A 16605-nucleotide genomic window follows, 5' to 3' on the forward strand; every position below is an offset into this window, starting at 1 on the left:
TTTGGCTTTGTTGACTTAGTATTTTTTAAAAACTGAAAAAGTTTAATACTGAAATGGTTTTATCATATTTTTTCTTCTGTAGCTGAAGAATTAGATGACCTTTGATTTCTTTTACTTTTTCCCTTCTTTCTAGGTTTTGTACAGTATTAGAGTATTGTGAAGGCAATGACTTGGATTTCTATCTCAAGCAACATAAACTAATGACAGAGAAAGAAGCTAGGTCCATTGTGATGCAAATAGTAAATGCACTACGATATCTAAATGAGATTAAGCCACCTATAATACACTATGACCTTAAGCCAGGTAAAGCATAGCTTTTGGAAAACATGGAGGCATCAGGCACTGAATATCAGTTTTCGAAAAAGTTTTCTTCTTTTTGTTTTTATTAATTGGCCAACTGCTTCTGCTTTCTTTTCTAAATTAAGGTTCATATCTATTTTGATATTCTTTATAACAGATGGAACACAGGAAGGGTGCCTGCTATCCATTTACAGAGACAGAATATACTCCATAGGCTTTGGCCTTTTACAGAAATGTTCCCTTTTTATCAGTTTATTTTTTATTTGTACTTTCCTTTTTCTACCCTAACATATTTAATCTTTCCTTTCACTTTAAACACAAATTTTTGCTCCCTCCCTTTCCCATATTTACTTTTTAACAATTTTGTTTGTTTGTTTTGACTTCCCATTTTTTCTTGACTTCTGTTTGTTTTCTGTATTCCTGAATGCATTCTGTTTTAATAGATTTTTCTTGCATTTCAAGCCACTGCATATGTTCTCAGTCTGGTTTAGCTATAACATAATAGCATAAAGTAGTAAGAAAAATGTAATCATCTTTGAACTCAAATTGAAGTTCTTCCTCATATTGTGTTTTGAATCCTCTGTTGGAGCATGTGTACAAATACGTATTAAGAGGAATTCATGTCTGCCATCCCTACACACATGCCATCTTAAAACTCTGACCATGACTTCAACTTTAAGTCAGCTTCCTCCCCTCCCCCTCCACCTGCTTAATGTCTTACATAATGATGATATCTGGAGGTATTGAAAGCTTACATGTCACTTGTGACCTTTGATTTGGCTTAATAAAGATACTTCCCCAATAAGGATTTTGGAGTTTTACAGTCAACACTTTTTTTAATGCCATGTTGTTTAGTTTTTTATAGTCAACTGTAAAACACCAATTGACTTCATTACACAAGAAGCTGTTGGTTACGTGTCTTGCTTTTAATATGCAAGAAATCATGTTTCCACTCTCATAGTTCTTGAGGCTTTTGTTCTTGTGTAGAATATTACTCAGCAAGTGAAAGAGCTATCAAGCTAAGATAGTATATTATGGAACCAAAAGGGGCAGTCTTAAAGGAAATCCATTATAGTTTCACATATATGTAAAATATATAGTAATAACAGATCTTGGGATGGTTGCATTTAACCTAGTGCTACGCCTTCTTTTGAATTCTGAGGCACTAATTTCCCCAGAGATTGAGACAGAAACACTCTCTCTCAAAGATTTTTTTATTTGATACATGGAAGCTCCATAAATAACCCATTCATATGTGACTTCATATGCCTTTTTAAGGGTATTTCAATTCTGCTACATCACTTTCCTCATCCAAATGAAAAGTGAAGATGATGCGTCTTTCTGGGACTACCATTATATGGATTTTAAAAACAAACTCTGTCTCTTGATAGGAAACATCCTTTTGGTAGATGGAACAGCATGTGGAGAAATAAAAATCACAGATTTTGGTCTGTCAAAAATAATGGATGATGATAGCTATGGTGTTGATGGAATGGACCTAACTTCACAAGGGGCTGGGACATACTGGTAATTATGATCTCCATTTGCTTGTTCCTATCAAGACTAGTTACATACACCTGCTGTAAAGATGTAGTACATAGAAGGAAAAGTTAAATGCCCTTGATTCATTTGATGCATATCTTAATGGTATGGAATTTCTCTTCAAACATTATTGAAACCACTAAAGATTAAATAGCCACTGTGAAAATGTACATTAATATTATCTGAGGGATCTGTTCTCTGGTTTCTGGCTGAGGATCATTCACCTTCCCTAAATAAAAAGCTTGGTTTGGTTTCTTAAATATAAAGTATTAGTCACTGTTGAAAAAAGGGAGGGGTGGAGCTTGTTGGCAGAGTTACAACTTTTTGAGTTGATATAGCTGTCCTTGTTTCTGTTTTGTGTGTGAAAATGGTCCTGTGTTTCACTGTCAAAATGATAAGAAATAGTAATAAAGCATTAGTAAAACTGTTTGAATAAAATATATTAGGCAGTATCTAAGTAGACACAGACACTAACAGAAATTACATGATGCTGTTCTAAGGAACAGGAGGCTACAAGAACAGGAGTTGTCTTGTTTCAGGGGTGGTACTCAAACTTACCAGATGTGTACCACCCTAGCACCTTCCTTTGCCACCTTTGAGGCACTTGGTGAAGTCTAGCCTCCTGTGCCTTTAACAGCAATTAATGATTGAAGACCCTTAATTGCCTTTAATGCAGGAGGAGGGAAGATGAAGCTCTCTGGGCATTTTTGGACTACAACGGCCATGACCCCTTGTGACTGTTTCCGCCAGTCTGAAACAGCAGCATCTTCAGAGCCAAATGTTCCCCTGTTTTAACGCACCTTGATGGGTTTCACTGGCACTGCTTTTATAGGGTTTGGGATGCAATCCTATGCACGTTTAGATGGAAATACATCTTACAGCTCCACGGATGCCCCAAGCAGCATGCCAGGCTACAGCTGTTATCATAAGCCGCCTTGGAGCCATTGGAGATTAGACAGGATCGAAATCTAATGATTACACAGTATATCTATTAGCACTGTTCACTAGTTTAAAAATCTTTGTTTATCATATGCATGTCAGTCTACTGTTTCAACTGCACCATAATATAATAGATGACTTGATGATGAAGTCTGACCTTTGGGCTCCTTCTCTCAGCTTTTCAACCTGTTTTCCCAGTGTGGCTACTCCATAGTTATATATTTCTGATTTATTTTTTATTTATTTAGTAAACTTCTATGCCGCCCCATCCGCCAAAGCCTCTGATCCAGTGTGCTTGATAACTAAATCCAAACTTCAGATAACTGATTGAGGTTCATGACTAATCCTAGTTTGGAAAACAAGCACAAACCATCACTTGCTAATTGAGTCATGATGGCAAATTATGGTTTGCCCAACTAGGGAGTCGGGAAGAGAGAAGAGAGTACATGAGCCTTATTTTCTGCTTACTATGGTTTGGTGTTAAATGTGAGCTAAGTAATCCATTGCATTTGGAAGAGCAGCAATAACTGTAATTGATAAAACCCAAATTATGTTAAAGCATTGGATCCCTACAACTTTTTATAGTGACTAAGCCCTTTTCCTTCTATCCATTCATCTGGTTTTGCTTTCTTTAGGTATTTGCCTCCAGAATGCTTTGTTGTGGGCAAAGAGCCACCAAAGATTTCTAACAAGGTGGATGTATGGTCGGTTGGAGTAATCTTTTTCCAGTGTCTATATGGTCGAAAGGTATGAATGAATCCTTGAATATGGAGTTTTCCAGTATACTAAAGTTTGTCTACTCCACTGTAGGTCCTTAAGAAAGTAATTTTCTTGGTTGTTCTGCCTATACCCACTCATTCTTCTGACAAAAACTGGCATAATTTTAGGCATTAAAAGCAGTTGTATTTTTTTCTTTAGAAAGATATTTTGCTATTTAATATTAGGAAGTCTGAATTTTTATTTCTTCCTGCAGCCATTTGGTCATAACCAGTCCCAACAAGATATACTACAAGAAAATACAATATTAAAAGCCACTGAAGTACAGTTCCCAGTGAAGCCTGTTGTGAGCAATGAAGCTAAGGTAATGTTCTTAGACCCAACCTGTACATGCTCATAAAAAATGGTAACATCACTGTCAGGATGGATTTTGTTTCAGGATACAAGACCAAAGGGCTCCATCAAAGGTAAAGTTTAAAGGCACTTGCCAACACAAATTGTGTGCAGCTTTTTAAATATAACACAGGCTTATTTTAACTCCATGTAAGGCAGTAAACAAATTTGAAAACTAAGTAAATTTGAAAGTAAATTGCTTGCTTTTTGGTGCCAGATTAGTACTTTTTTATTTAACATGCTTTTGTAGCTAAGTTAGTTTTTAACATTGCTTTAATTTATTGCTTCTTCGTCGTGGCCTCTGTGCATCACACATATGGGTACTGCGCCTGCGCAGTGCCTGTGGCCGGAAGATTGATAGCTAACGGTTTTTGGCAGGAAGCTCCGCTCCCCTCCCCCCTGTGGCCTATAAAGAGTGGAGCGTCCGCCATTTTGTTCAGTCTTTGCGACTGCTGTTCACTGTGCCTCGTGCTGCTTTCGACTTTCGCTTTGGCTATTCTTGGTTCTCTCCTTATATATTGCCCTTATACTACTTTCCCCTTACTTCATTTCCCGCTTCTGTGTAGTTTTTCTCTTGTTATTTCTTCTTCGATCTATCAGTACACACACACACACACACACACACACAGCCTCTGCACTATCTCTCTTCTTTTTCTTCTTTTCTTCTGCGATGGCGCAGCGAGCGGCTTTCCGCAAATGTGCGGACTGCGGGTCAAAAATGGCACCTACTGACCCGCACAACCTATGCCTCCTCTGCCTTGGGGAGGGGCATAGGACGGATAAGTGCGTTCATTGCCTAGCCTTCTCAAAGCAGGCTAGGAAGAACCGCAGGAACCGGCTTCGGAGGCTCCTTTGGGATAGGGCTCTGATGCAATCAGACCCGCTCGTCTCGATCCCAAAACCTGGCTCTGCTTCTGTGGCTCCACCCTCACACCCTTCGGCCCCCTCTGCTTCACCAAAAAAGAGGCGTGAGAAGCGGAAGCATGCCGAAGAGAAGCTGGCAGGCCATAAGAAGGCCGGAAAGGAGAAGGCCTCTAAGCCTCCAAAGAAGGCTAAGTCCACAGACCGTTCCTGACATCGGGACTCGGAGCCGACGGGACCCTCGGTACCGGTGGCGGTTACGATACCGACCCCTCCCAAACCGGTCCTTCAGGAGGCCATGTGGGTTACCCCTCAGGGGTCTCCCTGACATGCAGTCGACCTCCCGCCTGCACCCCTTCAAACCCTACGGGGGTCTATCTCGGATGGGAAAATCCAGGACTCCCCTCCTAGAGCGAGGTCACCGACACCGATGCCTGTGGTGACCTGTCCCCTGCTGGCCTGTCCCCACCAGGGAATCAGAGGAGCCGCTCGGTAGAGCAACGCCTGGAGAGTTGGCGTCATCCCTACTACCAGCCTTGGGGAGACCCGCTCTCTGTGGGGTACTACCCTGCTCCCAGGGCGCAATCCTCACCTCTGCCCCGCGACCAACCGCGGTCTGTGGATTTGAGGAGGGTGCCACCTTGATCCCCACAAAGCGGAAGCAGCCGCTCCTTCTCACCAGCGGAGTCATCATCTTCTGCCCCACCATACTGTGGTGCTGATTCTGATGACTCTGAAGTAGACTCAACCTCCCCGGACGTCATGGTGACATCCCAGGATCCCACATCACCCGATGAGTCACACGTCTCCTTCACGGAGCTGATGTCGAGGCTTGTCCAGTCCCTGGACATCGACGCTGCCCAGCGCCCGGGACCTTCGACGGACAAGTTTTACGACGTCATCCGCGGGGAGCAATCGACCTCCATTGTTCTGCCACTTCTAACTACCCTGCAGCAGGCGATGACGCAGCCCTGGGACCTACCTTCACAACCTTAGCCGACGTCCAGGAGATATGAGTCTATGTACAGGGTCCGGGAAGAAGACATCCCCTTCCTGCTAAAGCACCCGAAACCAAACTCGGCGGTCCTCGCAAGGCAGAGAGGCAAGGGGACATACGGCGCCGAGGGATAAGGAGGGCCGGAAAATAGATTCCCTGGCCAGGCGGGTCTATGCTGCCTCAGGCTTAGGACTTCGCATTTCCAACTACAAGGCGACGTTGGCGCGATATCAATATTTTATTATGCAGCGCCTCCACCACATCGCCTCCACCCTGCCAGACCACCAGGGTGACCTTGCGAAGGTCCTAATCAAAGAAGCCATGCAGGTCGCGGTGCAGCAGTTGTCCATGGCACGTCACCACGTGGACACTGACTCCCGGGCCTTGGTCGGTGCCGTTTCCCTCCAGAGACACGCATGGCTTTGGAATTGTAATTTCCTGGAGGAAACCAAGCGGCGAATAAAAGAGATGCCTTTTGATGGTTCTGGGCTCATCCATTCACGTACCGACCACAAACTCAAGAAACTGCACAAGTCAAGAATGACGGCGCGCAGGATGGAGATCCAGTCACACAGCAGACGTAAGTGGTCCTGGAATCGGCCATCCTACAGGCAGTCATACCAGCAGAGACAGCTGCTGCAACACCGCCAGCAACAACAGCATCAACAGCACTGCCGCCCTCAGCCCCAACAGTGCTTCCAACAGGGCCGCCATCGTTTCAACAATCGGAGGCAGTGCTGACAGGACTGGCGAACCACTCCTCATGCTCCTCTAATACCCACCCCTCTCTCATCTGGGGATCGGCTCCGAAGCCGACTCCCCATCTGGGAGTCCATCACATCTGACCGGTGGGTATTATCCATCGTTCAACACGGCTATCGAATAGAATTCGACATCATTCCTCCATCAAGTCCGATCCGGTCTACTTCATGTTCGCCGGTACTTCTCGACGAAATACATCAACTTCTCCTTAAAGGAGCGATTCGTCAAGTATTTCCATCTGACGGACTTCACGGATTCTATTCCAGATACTTTACGGTCCCCAAGCGGGATGGTGGTCTACGTCCGATTTTGGATTTACGGGACTTGAATAAGTTTATTATACCGAGAAAGTTTCGTATGACCACCCTTCAAAACATTTTGCCATTGTTAAGGGGAGGGGATTGGTTCGCCTCACTGGACCTGAAGGACGCCTACTTTCATATTTCAATTCATCCAACTTACAGGCGTTTCCTCCGTTTTGCTGTTGCAAACCAACTTTATGAGTTCACAGTTTTACCCTTTGGACTGGCTACGGCTCCGAGAGTTTTTACCAAATGCATGGCTCCTGTCTGTGCCTTCCTATGCCTTCAGGGCATACAAATTTACCCGCACCTCGATGACTGGCTGTTGGTCTCGCAAGCCAGAGAAGGACTCCTAGACACCATCCATACAACCCGTACCTTACTAGATAGGCTGGGCCTATGTATTAATACAGAGAAATCTTCTCTTCTTCTGACACAGACGCTCACCTTCATTGGAGCCCGCTTGGATTCGACGTTGGAGAAAGCCTTCCTCCCTCAGGGCAGACAGCAGACTCTCGCTCGCCATATCCATCGAATCCAACGAGAGGGAACGGTTACGGCGAGATCCATCCAGAGGGTCCTGGGGTATATGGCCTCCTCAGTTGCCGTAGTTCCACATGCCAGACTTCGGCTTCGCCCACTACAACTATTCTTCAACGAGGTGTATCATCCACAAAGAGACCCACAGTCGAAACGGATTCGGATCCCGTCTTCCGTGCTCCACTCCCTGTGCTGGTGGCTGAAACCGACCAATCTCGTGATGGGAGTCCCCTTCAGGGCGCGACCTCCTTCGATAACTCTCGGTACCGACACGTCTCTCCTAGGATGGGGGGCGATATGCTCTGGCCTGTCTACCCAGGGAACGTGGACTTGTCTAGAATCCACAAATCATACCAACTTCCTAGAGCTGCTGGCAGTCTTCAAAGCCCTTTGTTCTTTCGAAGACCTCCTTCATCATCGGATCGTTCAGATAACTTCGGACAATATAGTGACCGTTTTTTATCTGAACAAGCAAGGAGGGACGAAGTCACCGACCTTAGCCAGGCTTTCTATGAGAATCTGGGACTGGTGCATTCAGAGACACATTACTCTGATAGCCGTTCATCTGGCTGGCACAGACAACGTGCACGCGGATCTTCTCAATAGACACATCTTCACTTCTCACGAGTGGGAACTGGATCCTTGTACGCGCAACCACCTTTTCAGGCACTGGGGGTTCCCCGATGTGGACTTATTCGCTACTCGACAGAACAGGGTATGCGAGACTTAATGTTCCAGAGCGGGAATTGGACAAGCATCCCTAGGGGACGCATTCATGATCCCTTGGGACAACATCAACTTCTATGCTTTCCCTCCGATCCCTCTTCTGATGAGGGTCGTAGCAAAGATAGTGAGCGACCATGCATCGGGGATACTAGTTGCCCCTTGGTGGCCACGTCAAGCGTGGTTTGCGAAACTGCTCGACATCTCCCGTGAGGAGTTTCTTCATCTTCCAGCACTTCCATATCTTATAGCGCAAATGGACGGCACACTTCGTCACCCGGACTTGCTCTCATTGAACCTGACAGCGTGGCGGATTCGATGATTGACCTTCCATTGGGGCCGACGACGGATTCGAGAGCCTCGAATCCGACAGCTTCTGTTAATCCATCGGTATCGATTACTTCGACCGCTTCAGTTCCGATTCTCTAATCCAACCATGTGGGTGCCTCTCACTGCCACAGTCTCTCCGTACCATCCGGTTCAAGACAGACCCCGTTGAATTAGAACCCAATGCTCTTGCACCCTGAGATTCAGCATATTATCGTCTCTGCCCTAAAGCCGTCCGCAGGGAAGTCATATACGGCTAAATGGAAACGTTTTTCCACCTTCTCCGAGTCTCATTTGTTCTCCCCACTTGTCTCATCAATCGAACAAATTCTTCAGTTCCTTCTGGAGTTGCATCACTCTGGACTGAAGCCGTCTTCTATTAAAGTGTATACGGCCGCGATAGCCTACTACCGTGGCTTAGTTGACGGATCACCCCTATTTTCTCATCCTATCCTCAAGAGATTTTTGAAAGGACTGTATAATCTTAATCCATCGATTAGACCGGTTATGCCCACATGGAGCCTTTCTGTAGTTCTACAGGCCCTTATGAAGGCCCCCTTTGAATCTTTGGCGACTGTGGATCTCCGATTAGTTTCTTGGAAGACGGCGTTCCTTGTAGCTGTCACGTCAGCCCGGAGGGCCAGTGAACTTTGTGCCCTCCGCGTCGACCCTCCTTATCTAAACCTCCACAGAGAAAAGGTCGTTTTACGTCTTGACCCATCTTTCCTGCCCAAAGTCTCTACACCTTTCCATACAGGACAAGACATTGTACTGCCTGCCTTTTTTCCATCGCCGTCGAATCCCTTGGAAAGATCCTTGCACTCCCTCGACGTTCGGCATTGTTTAGCCTTTTATCGATCACGAATGGCGTCTATTCGGCGATCCAATAAACTGTTCATCAAATATTCGGCTAGAGATCAGGGCGACCCAGTCACTCCACAAAGGCTTTCTAAATGGATAGTCCACACTATTGTCTTGTGTTATCAGTTAGCTAAGCTCGAACTGCCTTCAGTTCCCCGCGGCCATTCTACTAGAGCTGTTGCAACCTCGTCTGCGTTCGCAGCAGGGGTCCCGATTGATGACGTCTGCCGAGCCACTACTTGGGCGAACCCTTGCACCTTCGCCAGGCACTACCGTCTCGATGTTCGAGCTCAACGGGACTGCTCCTTCGGTAGAGCTGTACTCTCCTCTGTTCTTCACTGAGGACACCTTCCCTCCTCCTTGATTGTAAGCTTGTTAATCTACCCATATGTGTGATGCACAGAGGCCACGACGAAGAAAAGCAGGTTGCTTACCTGTAACTGATGTTCTTCGAGTGGCCATCTGTGCAGTCACACAACCCACCCGCCGGCCCCGCTCGGTGTCGGTGAGTGGACGCATCGACAGCTCGGTGTCGATGAGAAAGGCATCTTCGGTACCGACAATCCCCCTTTTTTACAGTACCGACAAAAAAAAGAAAGAAAGAAAGAAAGAAAGATTTAAAATTATTAAGATATCGTACGCTAGGTTGCAAAGACTGAACAAAATGGCGGACGCTCCGCTCTTTATAGGCCACAGGGGGGAGGAGAGTGGAGCTTCCCGCCAAAAACCGTTAGCTATCAGTCTTCCAGCCAAAGGCACTGCGCAGGCGCAGTACCCATATATGTGACTGCACAGATGGCCACTCGAAGAACATCAGTTACAGGTAAGCAACCTGCTTTTCTTGTTCGCTGTGTGATTGTTTGTCCTGAATATCAGATTTTATGTTTTCAATGGATTCATGTACATGTTCATTTTATTGCTGCTGTTGTTTTCATTGTAAGCTGCCCAGACAGCCTTTCGGGCTATGCAGTGGCATATAAATATAATAAACAAATAAATAATTTTGTGGAACATATGTTTGCACTAAATTGTGTATGCATACTATAAAATAATAGTTGTTACAAGTGGTGGAGTAATGAAGCTGCATGGAATTCATTCCTGTAGCAGTTGCTTCCTCTTGGGCTTAGTCCTGCCTTAGAAAGTAAGCCAAACTGAAAGGAAGTCTGCAGATGCTCACGCGACTCCGGCTGTGCAAACAGCAATTTTCCTCTGCAGCATGTGCAGCACAAACCAAGACTGCTGCCTGGGACACAGGAGTGGGGGACCACTTGCCCAGCACTCCTGTGGGGCTTCAGTTCTTGGCAAAGGAATTCAGGCTCATGGCCACTGCAAAGCAGACTTGGGTCTGGAGAGTCAGGCCCAGGGAATCACCTGGAAATGGATTCCTCACACTCTACAAATAATCGTTTCCCAAGAGTTCTGTTTCTGAATTCTTTATTTCATAACTACTTTTGATATGTTAATCTGTTGGGAAGTGCATTAATCTTTGATGTTGTTGATTAACTGAAACTAGTTAATCAACTAGTGAACTAGTGCAGACATAGGCTGGCTTCCCATGTCACAACGAGCAACCCTGCCTGGTTCCACGCATGGTGCTTTTTTGCGAGGACAAACAATCAGGCTTATCATGATAACTGTCCTTCCTCCTGCCATCTCCTTGCCTTGCAGTCCTCCAGGCTCAAGAAGCACCAAGTTCTCTTCTCACAAGCTAAGTTCTGCTGACTGTGCCTGTCAGGCAGTCTCTTTTGCACTAACAGGGTTCATTCCCTGAAGCGTGGCAGAGGGTGAGGGAGCTCCAGAGGGGAATGCTGGAGCAGGAAGGAATGGTGGCTGATCCATGGTGAGGCAAAAGCAGAGAATCAACCAGGCAGTGCTCCAGAAAGGAGCCGTGGCTCCCACTGCACACACCTGGGGGAAGCCCATGTGCTCGTGGGAGGGGTAAGAATCTGCTAGGCTGCAGAGCCCAGCTGGGGGCTTCCCCACCCAGCGGATCCCTCCTCTGCCAGAGGGAAGCCCCTTGCATGCACGAGTGACTGGGAGGGAGAAGAATCAGCTGGGCAGCGCTGCGGAAAGGAGCAGCACCACTCGGTTGGTTGGCTTTCTGTCCCCCTCTGCATGCCTGAGAGGGAGGCCCTTCACATGAGCAAGTGAGAAGCATCCCCCAGAGAGGCCACCTCAGCCTGCTTAATTAATGCATTTGTTTTAAGCCGCAGTCTCTGGTTTCATGTAACCACAAGCCAGAGTTCTTCCCCTCGCTTTCTCAGGCTTGTTCCAGCTTCATATATGTAGTGCTAAACTGTGGGTTAGCGTCATGTACACGCCAGCCCTTTCTCATTGTGTAACATAGAAAGGCAGCAAAGCTTGTGTGGAAATGGTAAGCCAGCCCTATTCAGTTAATACGCTAAAAAGAAAATCTGGTTTGTTTTGTAGTTCATAGTAATGTTCATGGTAATTTGTGATACCTGCAAGTCCTGGTTTGTCATTCCAGCTGAATGCAGCAGTAGTCTATTATATTTTTGTGCATTGCAAAAAAAAAAAAGAGTTTGTTTTCACCCTACTTACCACTGAATGACTTGTTTAATTAAATACAACTATTACTCCTCACTTTTATTTAGAAATGGAGATTTTTCTGTTTAAGCCCCACCCAAGATAAACAAGTTCTGTGAGCTAGGCAAGAATGAGCTTGCACTGCATTTCTGAGCATAGATTAAAAAAAAAAAAAAAAAAGTACCATGTACTGCATCTCATAGAGGCTTCTTATCTCTGTCAGTTAGGCATTCTACCCACCCTATTCCATACTTCTTGTGTTCCTTACCAGGACTTTCATCTAGGTTCTTGACAAAATTTCAAATTGGTTCATGTTTTAAGTTTAGGTGACGTGTTGCTAATGCTGCCTTTGAGATGTTAGCAGTGCCAAATGTAATATTTAAGTGCAAAGGATGTAAGTAAATGAGAATTCTGCACCAAAAGCTGGGCTCGCAAGTCTCTCCTTCTCAGAGTTATACATGGGGAATAATAAATTAGAGGAATAATAAAATGCAATTTTTAATCATGCTGTAAGTAAGGAAACTTAAAAGATAAACCATTGCACTTATATTGTATGTAGAAATTACCTTACTAAATCAGATCAAAGGGGTATTTGATCCTGGGCACTCTCTCAAGCTCTTCAAGTCTTTTGTGAACAGTGGCTGCATACTTTCACACATTTATAAACACAAAGCCAGTAACTTGCTTTTAATACAATTTAGCACTCCAATTTCTAAGAACTTGGATTTTAAAATAACATTTTTGAAGGATTTTGTTTTTTTTTAAACTATGGACTCTTCATAAAACATACTTTCTGCTGAGTTTGACATTATCTTTGCTGTTGCCCTTTCTGTTACAGACATACAGAATAGAAATGCAGATAGGGATTTGTAGGAAGGTGAATATAAAAAGCCATAGTTGGCTGGAACACATTGGAAGATGTAGGTTTTTTCTGTCTTATCTTGCATGTGCTTGCACCTTAAGTTGCAGAATGTATTAGGTTATGAAGAAGGTCAGCAAGATATTTTGATTTCTTTGCCTTTTTCAAAGATGAACACTTAGTAAGCAAACCAAGAAGTTTACTGGTTTGTAGAGCAATTGTACTTTCCTACTCCTGTTATTACAAAAGTGTTGATGGTTTTTAGCAAATATGGCAGTCCATAAACAAAAAGGATAGCAATTTGAAAAATCTCATGTTCATACTAGCTGCAGGTATTTTTAAGCACCACTGGGAAATTTCTTTGTGGTCCTGCATGTATTTGCTTAATAATACTTACAGGGAAAGTACTGTGTAAATTAACAGACCTAAGTACTTTATATATAAATCTCAACAATTCTATAAATGGTGTGTGGCAGGTGGTGGCTGAGGAAAACCATCTGATGAATTAAACATGAGCTAAAATTTGAGCTAGAAGCTTCCAGCTCATGCTTCTCATTGCTACAGCAGTGTCTGATACTGAGTGGATATGTATATTGGCATCAAGGACTCAACGATCCACTTAAATATTTCTTTTCAGTAGCTTAAAGGGCTCATATCTCCCACTAGAAGAGGTGGTTTATAAGCAAACTTCATTTTTTGTCAAAAGATTTTAATGAAATCTTGTCTCTCCCCCACCTCCCCAGGCTTTTATCAGACGTTGCTTGGCATACCGCAAGGAGGACCGGTTTGACGTTCATCAGCTGGCTAATGATGCTTACCTACTCCCGCACATGAGAAGATCGAATTCTTCAGGAAACTTGCATATGACTGGACTGGCAGCCTCTCCCACGCCTCCTATATCCAGCATTATTCCCTACTAAAACTTCTTCACATGGAAGGTTTGCATGATGCCTTGATGTTGTTTTGCTGCAGTGGACTTTCATGTGAAAGCATTTGATTAGTGCGTTTACACAGCAGGACAAGTGTCACAGTGGCTTTCATACTGTGAGCCTTCTACAAATGTCATTTCTACAATGGGACTGCAACATGGTCTGCAGAGTCGCATTTACTGAAGGACAGCATTGCTTGTTGCCTCCAAGCGGAAGTACTGGGTTTTTAAGACTGAAGAAAATGTGTGTTAGGGGCTGGTAGGGAAGGGAACATTGTAAATAATCTTTTTTAAACTCACAAACTTTTTTGGTTGATACTGGAGAGTTCTAATAAGGAGGGTAGTTTTTCATTATTTGAATAAAGAAGAAAAGAAATGGAGCACAGAAGACAACTCGGTGCCTGGACACAAAAAGGCTAATTAAAAGAATCTTCCCAAGAAGCTGATATTTAAAAAACCAAAGCGAAGATGAGTGACACAGCTGTGTATGTTAATTTCTTTGAATAGACATGATTTAGTATTTTGGGGGATGGGAAGAAATCTTTGAAAACTGTTTGAGGGTTGGTTGACTGTATTTCCAAAGGAATAAAAATAGCAGTTTCAGCGGGGTAGCCAAAGCTAGTTTACAATCTAGTTCAATTATTTAAATGGCATTTTGATTCTTAGCGACGGTGTCAAGTGATACCTGCTACCCAGGCTTTGAGGAGGGATATACAAAGGCCACGTGTGTAACCCAAAGGTAACCAGTCACATTCAATGTTTCTATGCAGGATAATGACAAACTCCCTTCTGACTCTATTGTAAATTTATTGTACAGATGTCATATTTTCAGTTTTAAAATTTCAGCAACTTATTCCTGTACAAATGTTTAAAGTATGGCTTTTCTAATTGGATATTGTATTTTTTTTAAGTCTCATTGAAGGCGCTTTTAATTGCTGCTAAATGATGTTGCTTTTGCTTTTGCAAAAAAAAAAAAAATCAAATGACCTCCTTAAGGTGCAAGTCAACTGTACGTCCTAGAGAGACTGAAAGTAGATAATTCATTAACAATCAAGGCATGTAAAACCGATCTGTGTTGGAACTATACCGTACAGTTCAAGTCAGTTTCCTGAGCTGGAGCACGCTGATACTAGATGTAGAAGTTGTTTATGGTTATTCTCGGTTTCTGGAAGTTCTGTCTACAAGGTGGGAAGATGTTCCTCTGAAGAGATGTTTCTTGTGGCTTGTACAGATATTTTAAAATGTGAAACATTTTCTAACTGCCTTGTATGGTAGAATCTTTTTTTCAGAATGCAGTATCTCTTGCCCATACATGATTCCTTTTACTGTCACATTCATAATGCTGAATACCTGTACGTAACTTTGTCCATGTTGCAGAAAGGGAGGCTGTATTACCACAGGTTTTTCATTTAATATTGTACAGTTAAACTGTGGATCTTGTTTCCAATGTTGCAAGCCATTTTGTTTTCATTGTACATAAGGATACATTAACTGTCTCTTCAAGATGCTGCTGAAATTGTAGAGAATGTAGCCAAAACAGTAATAAAATAATGACAGTTGGAATTTCAAGTATTTTTTAAGTTACTGCTTTGGAATATGAAGGGTATTGACTTTACTTCTCATTCATAGTTCAAGAAACACTTAGCAAAGGTTCGATATAAAGGTGCTTGTTTTCAGACTGATTGTCTAAGATGAACGGACCACTCTATTCTAATATTAGAGCCAGTCAGTACATTAACTGGAGACATTGTGTTGGATGCAGAGTTTCCCCCGACTGCAGGAAGCCAGCTAGAGTGGAGGGCGGTGGGGGCACCACCTCAGGGCCTGGAAAGTGATGTAGCTGCTCCTCAACACTGGCTATCCCTGTTCAGATTTTCGCCGGTGAGTAAATAATTCTCCTTCCCTCTGTAGCTGCCTGTGCCCCCTCACACTGTTCTAGAGGACCCTTCGACCCTTCACATCAGATTTTCAGGAGCTGCCGTGGGGACCAGGCATCAGCAGAAGCCGTATTTCTCCTGCTATCATCAGACAATCCAGGCTATGGAGTACTACCCTGCGCAACTCTTAATCCTGCCCAATAAAAGCAGCAGCACAAATGCTTGCTTAGTTCAGCAATGATGTTGGAAGTGTGCCTTACGTACTTTCATGCTGTTGAGTACTAAGCTTCAGAGGTAATCTGAAGCTCTTAGTCTCCCAAAAGTAAAATATAGGAGTCTCAATTCAAATATTTTCCAGAAGACAGGCAAAAGGAGGCACAAGCCACTCACACCATTATCTTCTCTTGAAATGTGTGGAACAGCTGCTGTGCTACAAACATTTCTACAGTCCTTTCTGGTTTGTTAGTCTTCAAGAAGTCCCCCCTGCTCCCTCAGCATTTGTATGACTTGCTCACTGCATTCCCCAGCCCCACAGCTGCCCCAGAACCTGCCTCATTTTTCATTTTTTTCTGCGGCAATGCCACCTTGGACATCAAAAGAGTGCTGTGCTTCTTGGAGAGGAGAGCTGGGCTGGGGAGAAGGAATTCTGGCAGCCCCCAACTGACCAAAGAGGTCTTGGTCATTGGATCTGGTGGTGCTAGCAGTAGAGTATGCCAGTATCACAGGACTCTGTCAGCCAGGGAATTCTGGTAGTTTCAACTCTTGGCCTGGTTACTGAATGGTTGGAGCTGTTGTGTAAGCTTTACTGGGGAAGGTTAAGTCTTGGCTGCTTCTAGGATCTTCACGAACAGAATCTATGAATCTATTTGGCTGCACCAGGGAAAAGAGAGGTGGTGAAGACAGAAATTAAAAGTCATGGTTGCCTTCCTTCGAACACACTGGAAAGGGTCTGTATTTAAATTCTCTGGAAGAGGCAAATAGGAAGCTTTCTACTGGCCTCATCAAGGAGACTGGAGGCTATATAGCTGTATCACTTTGGCATTTGTGATCTTAGAACTGGGAGGGAATGTTGCCAGTCATGAAGGTAAACATTTTGCACCCACATTTATGGTGCTACGTCTGGCCCTAAT

The 16605-nt window shown here is 44.1% G+C and overlaps 1 protein-coding gene across 4 annotated transcripts in view; it reads left to right on the plus strand.

The window, feature by feature from the left end:
* The window catches only part of TLK1 (tousled like kinase 1), a 73163-nt gene extending 57996 nt beyond the window's left edge, over positions 1–15167 (plus strand). For all 4 annotated transcript variants that reach the window (XM_044417947.1, XM_044417948.1, XM_044417946.1 and 1 more), the window contains 5 exons: positions 134–303; positions 1692–1827; positions 3417–3528; positions 3755–3862; positions 13414–15167. In XM_044417947.1, coding sequence (XP_044273882.1) covers positions 134–303; positions 1692–1827; positions 3417–3528; positions 3755–3862; positions 13414–13590 — 703 coding nt within the window. In that variant the 3' untranslated portion in view covers positions 13591–15167. The remainder of the gene's footprint in view (positions 1–133; positions 304–1691; positions 1828–3416; positions 3529–3754; positions 3863–13413) is intronic.
* The last annotated feature ends 1438 nt before the right edge of the window (positions 15168–16605 follow it).

Source organism: Varanus komodoensis, unplaced genomic scaffold (genome assembly GCF_004798865.1).
Source record: "Varanus komodoensis strain SLA01 unplaced genomic scaffold, ASM479886v1 scaffold9, whole genome shotgun sequence".
Taxonomy (NCBI): domain Eukaryota; kingdom Metazoa; phylum Chordata; class Lepidosauria; order Squamata; family Varanidae; genus Varanus; species Varanus komodoensis.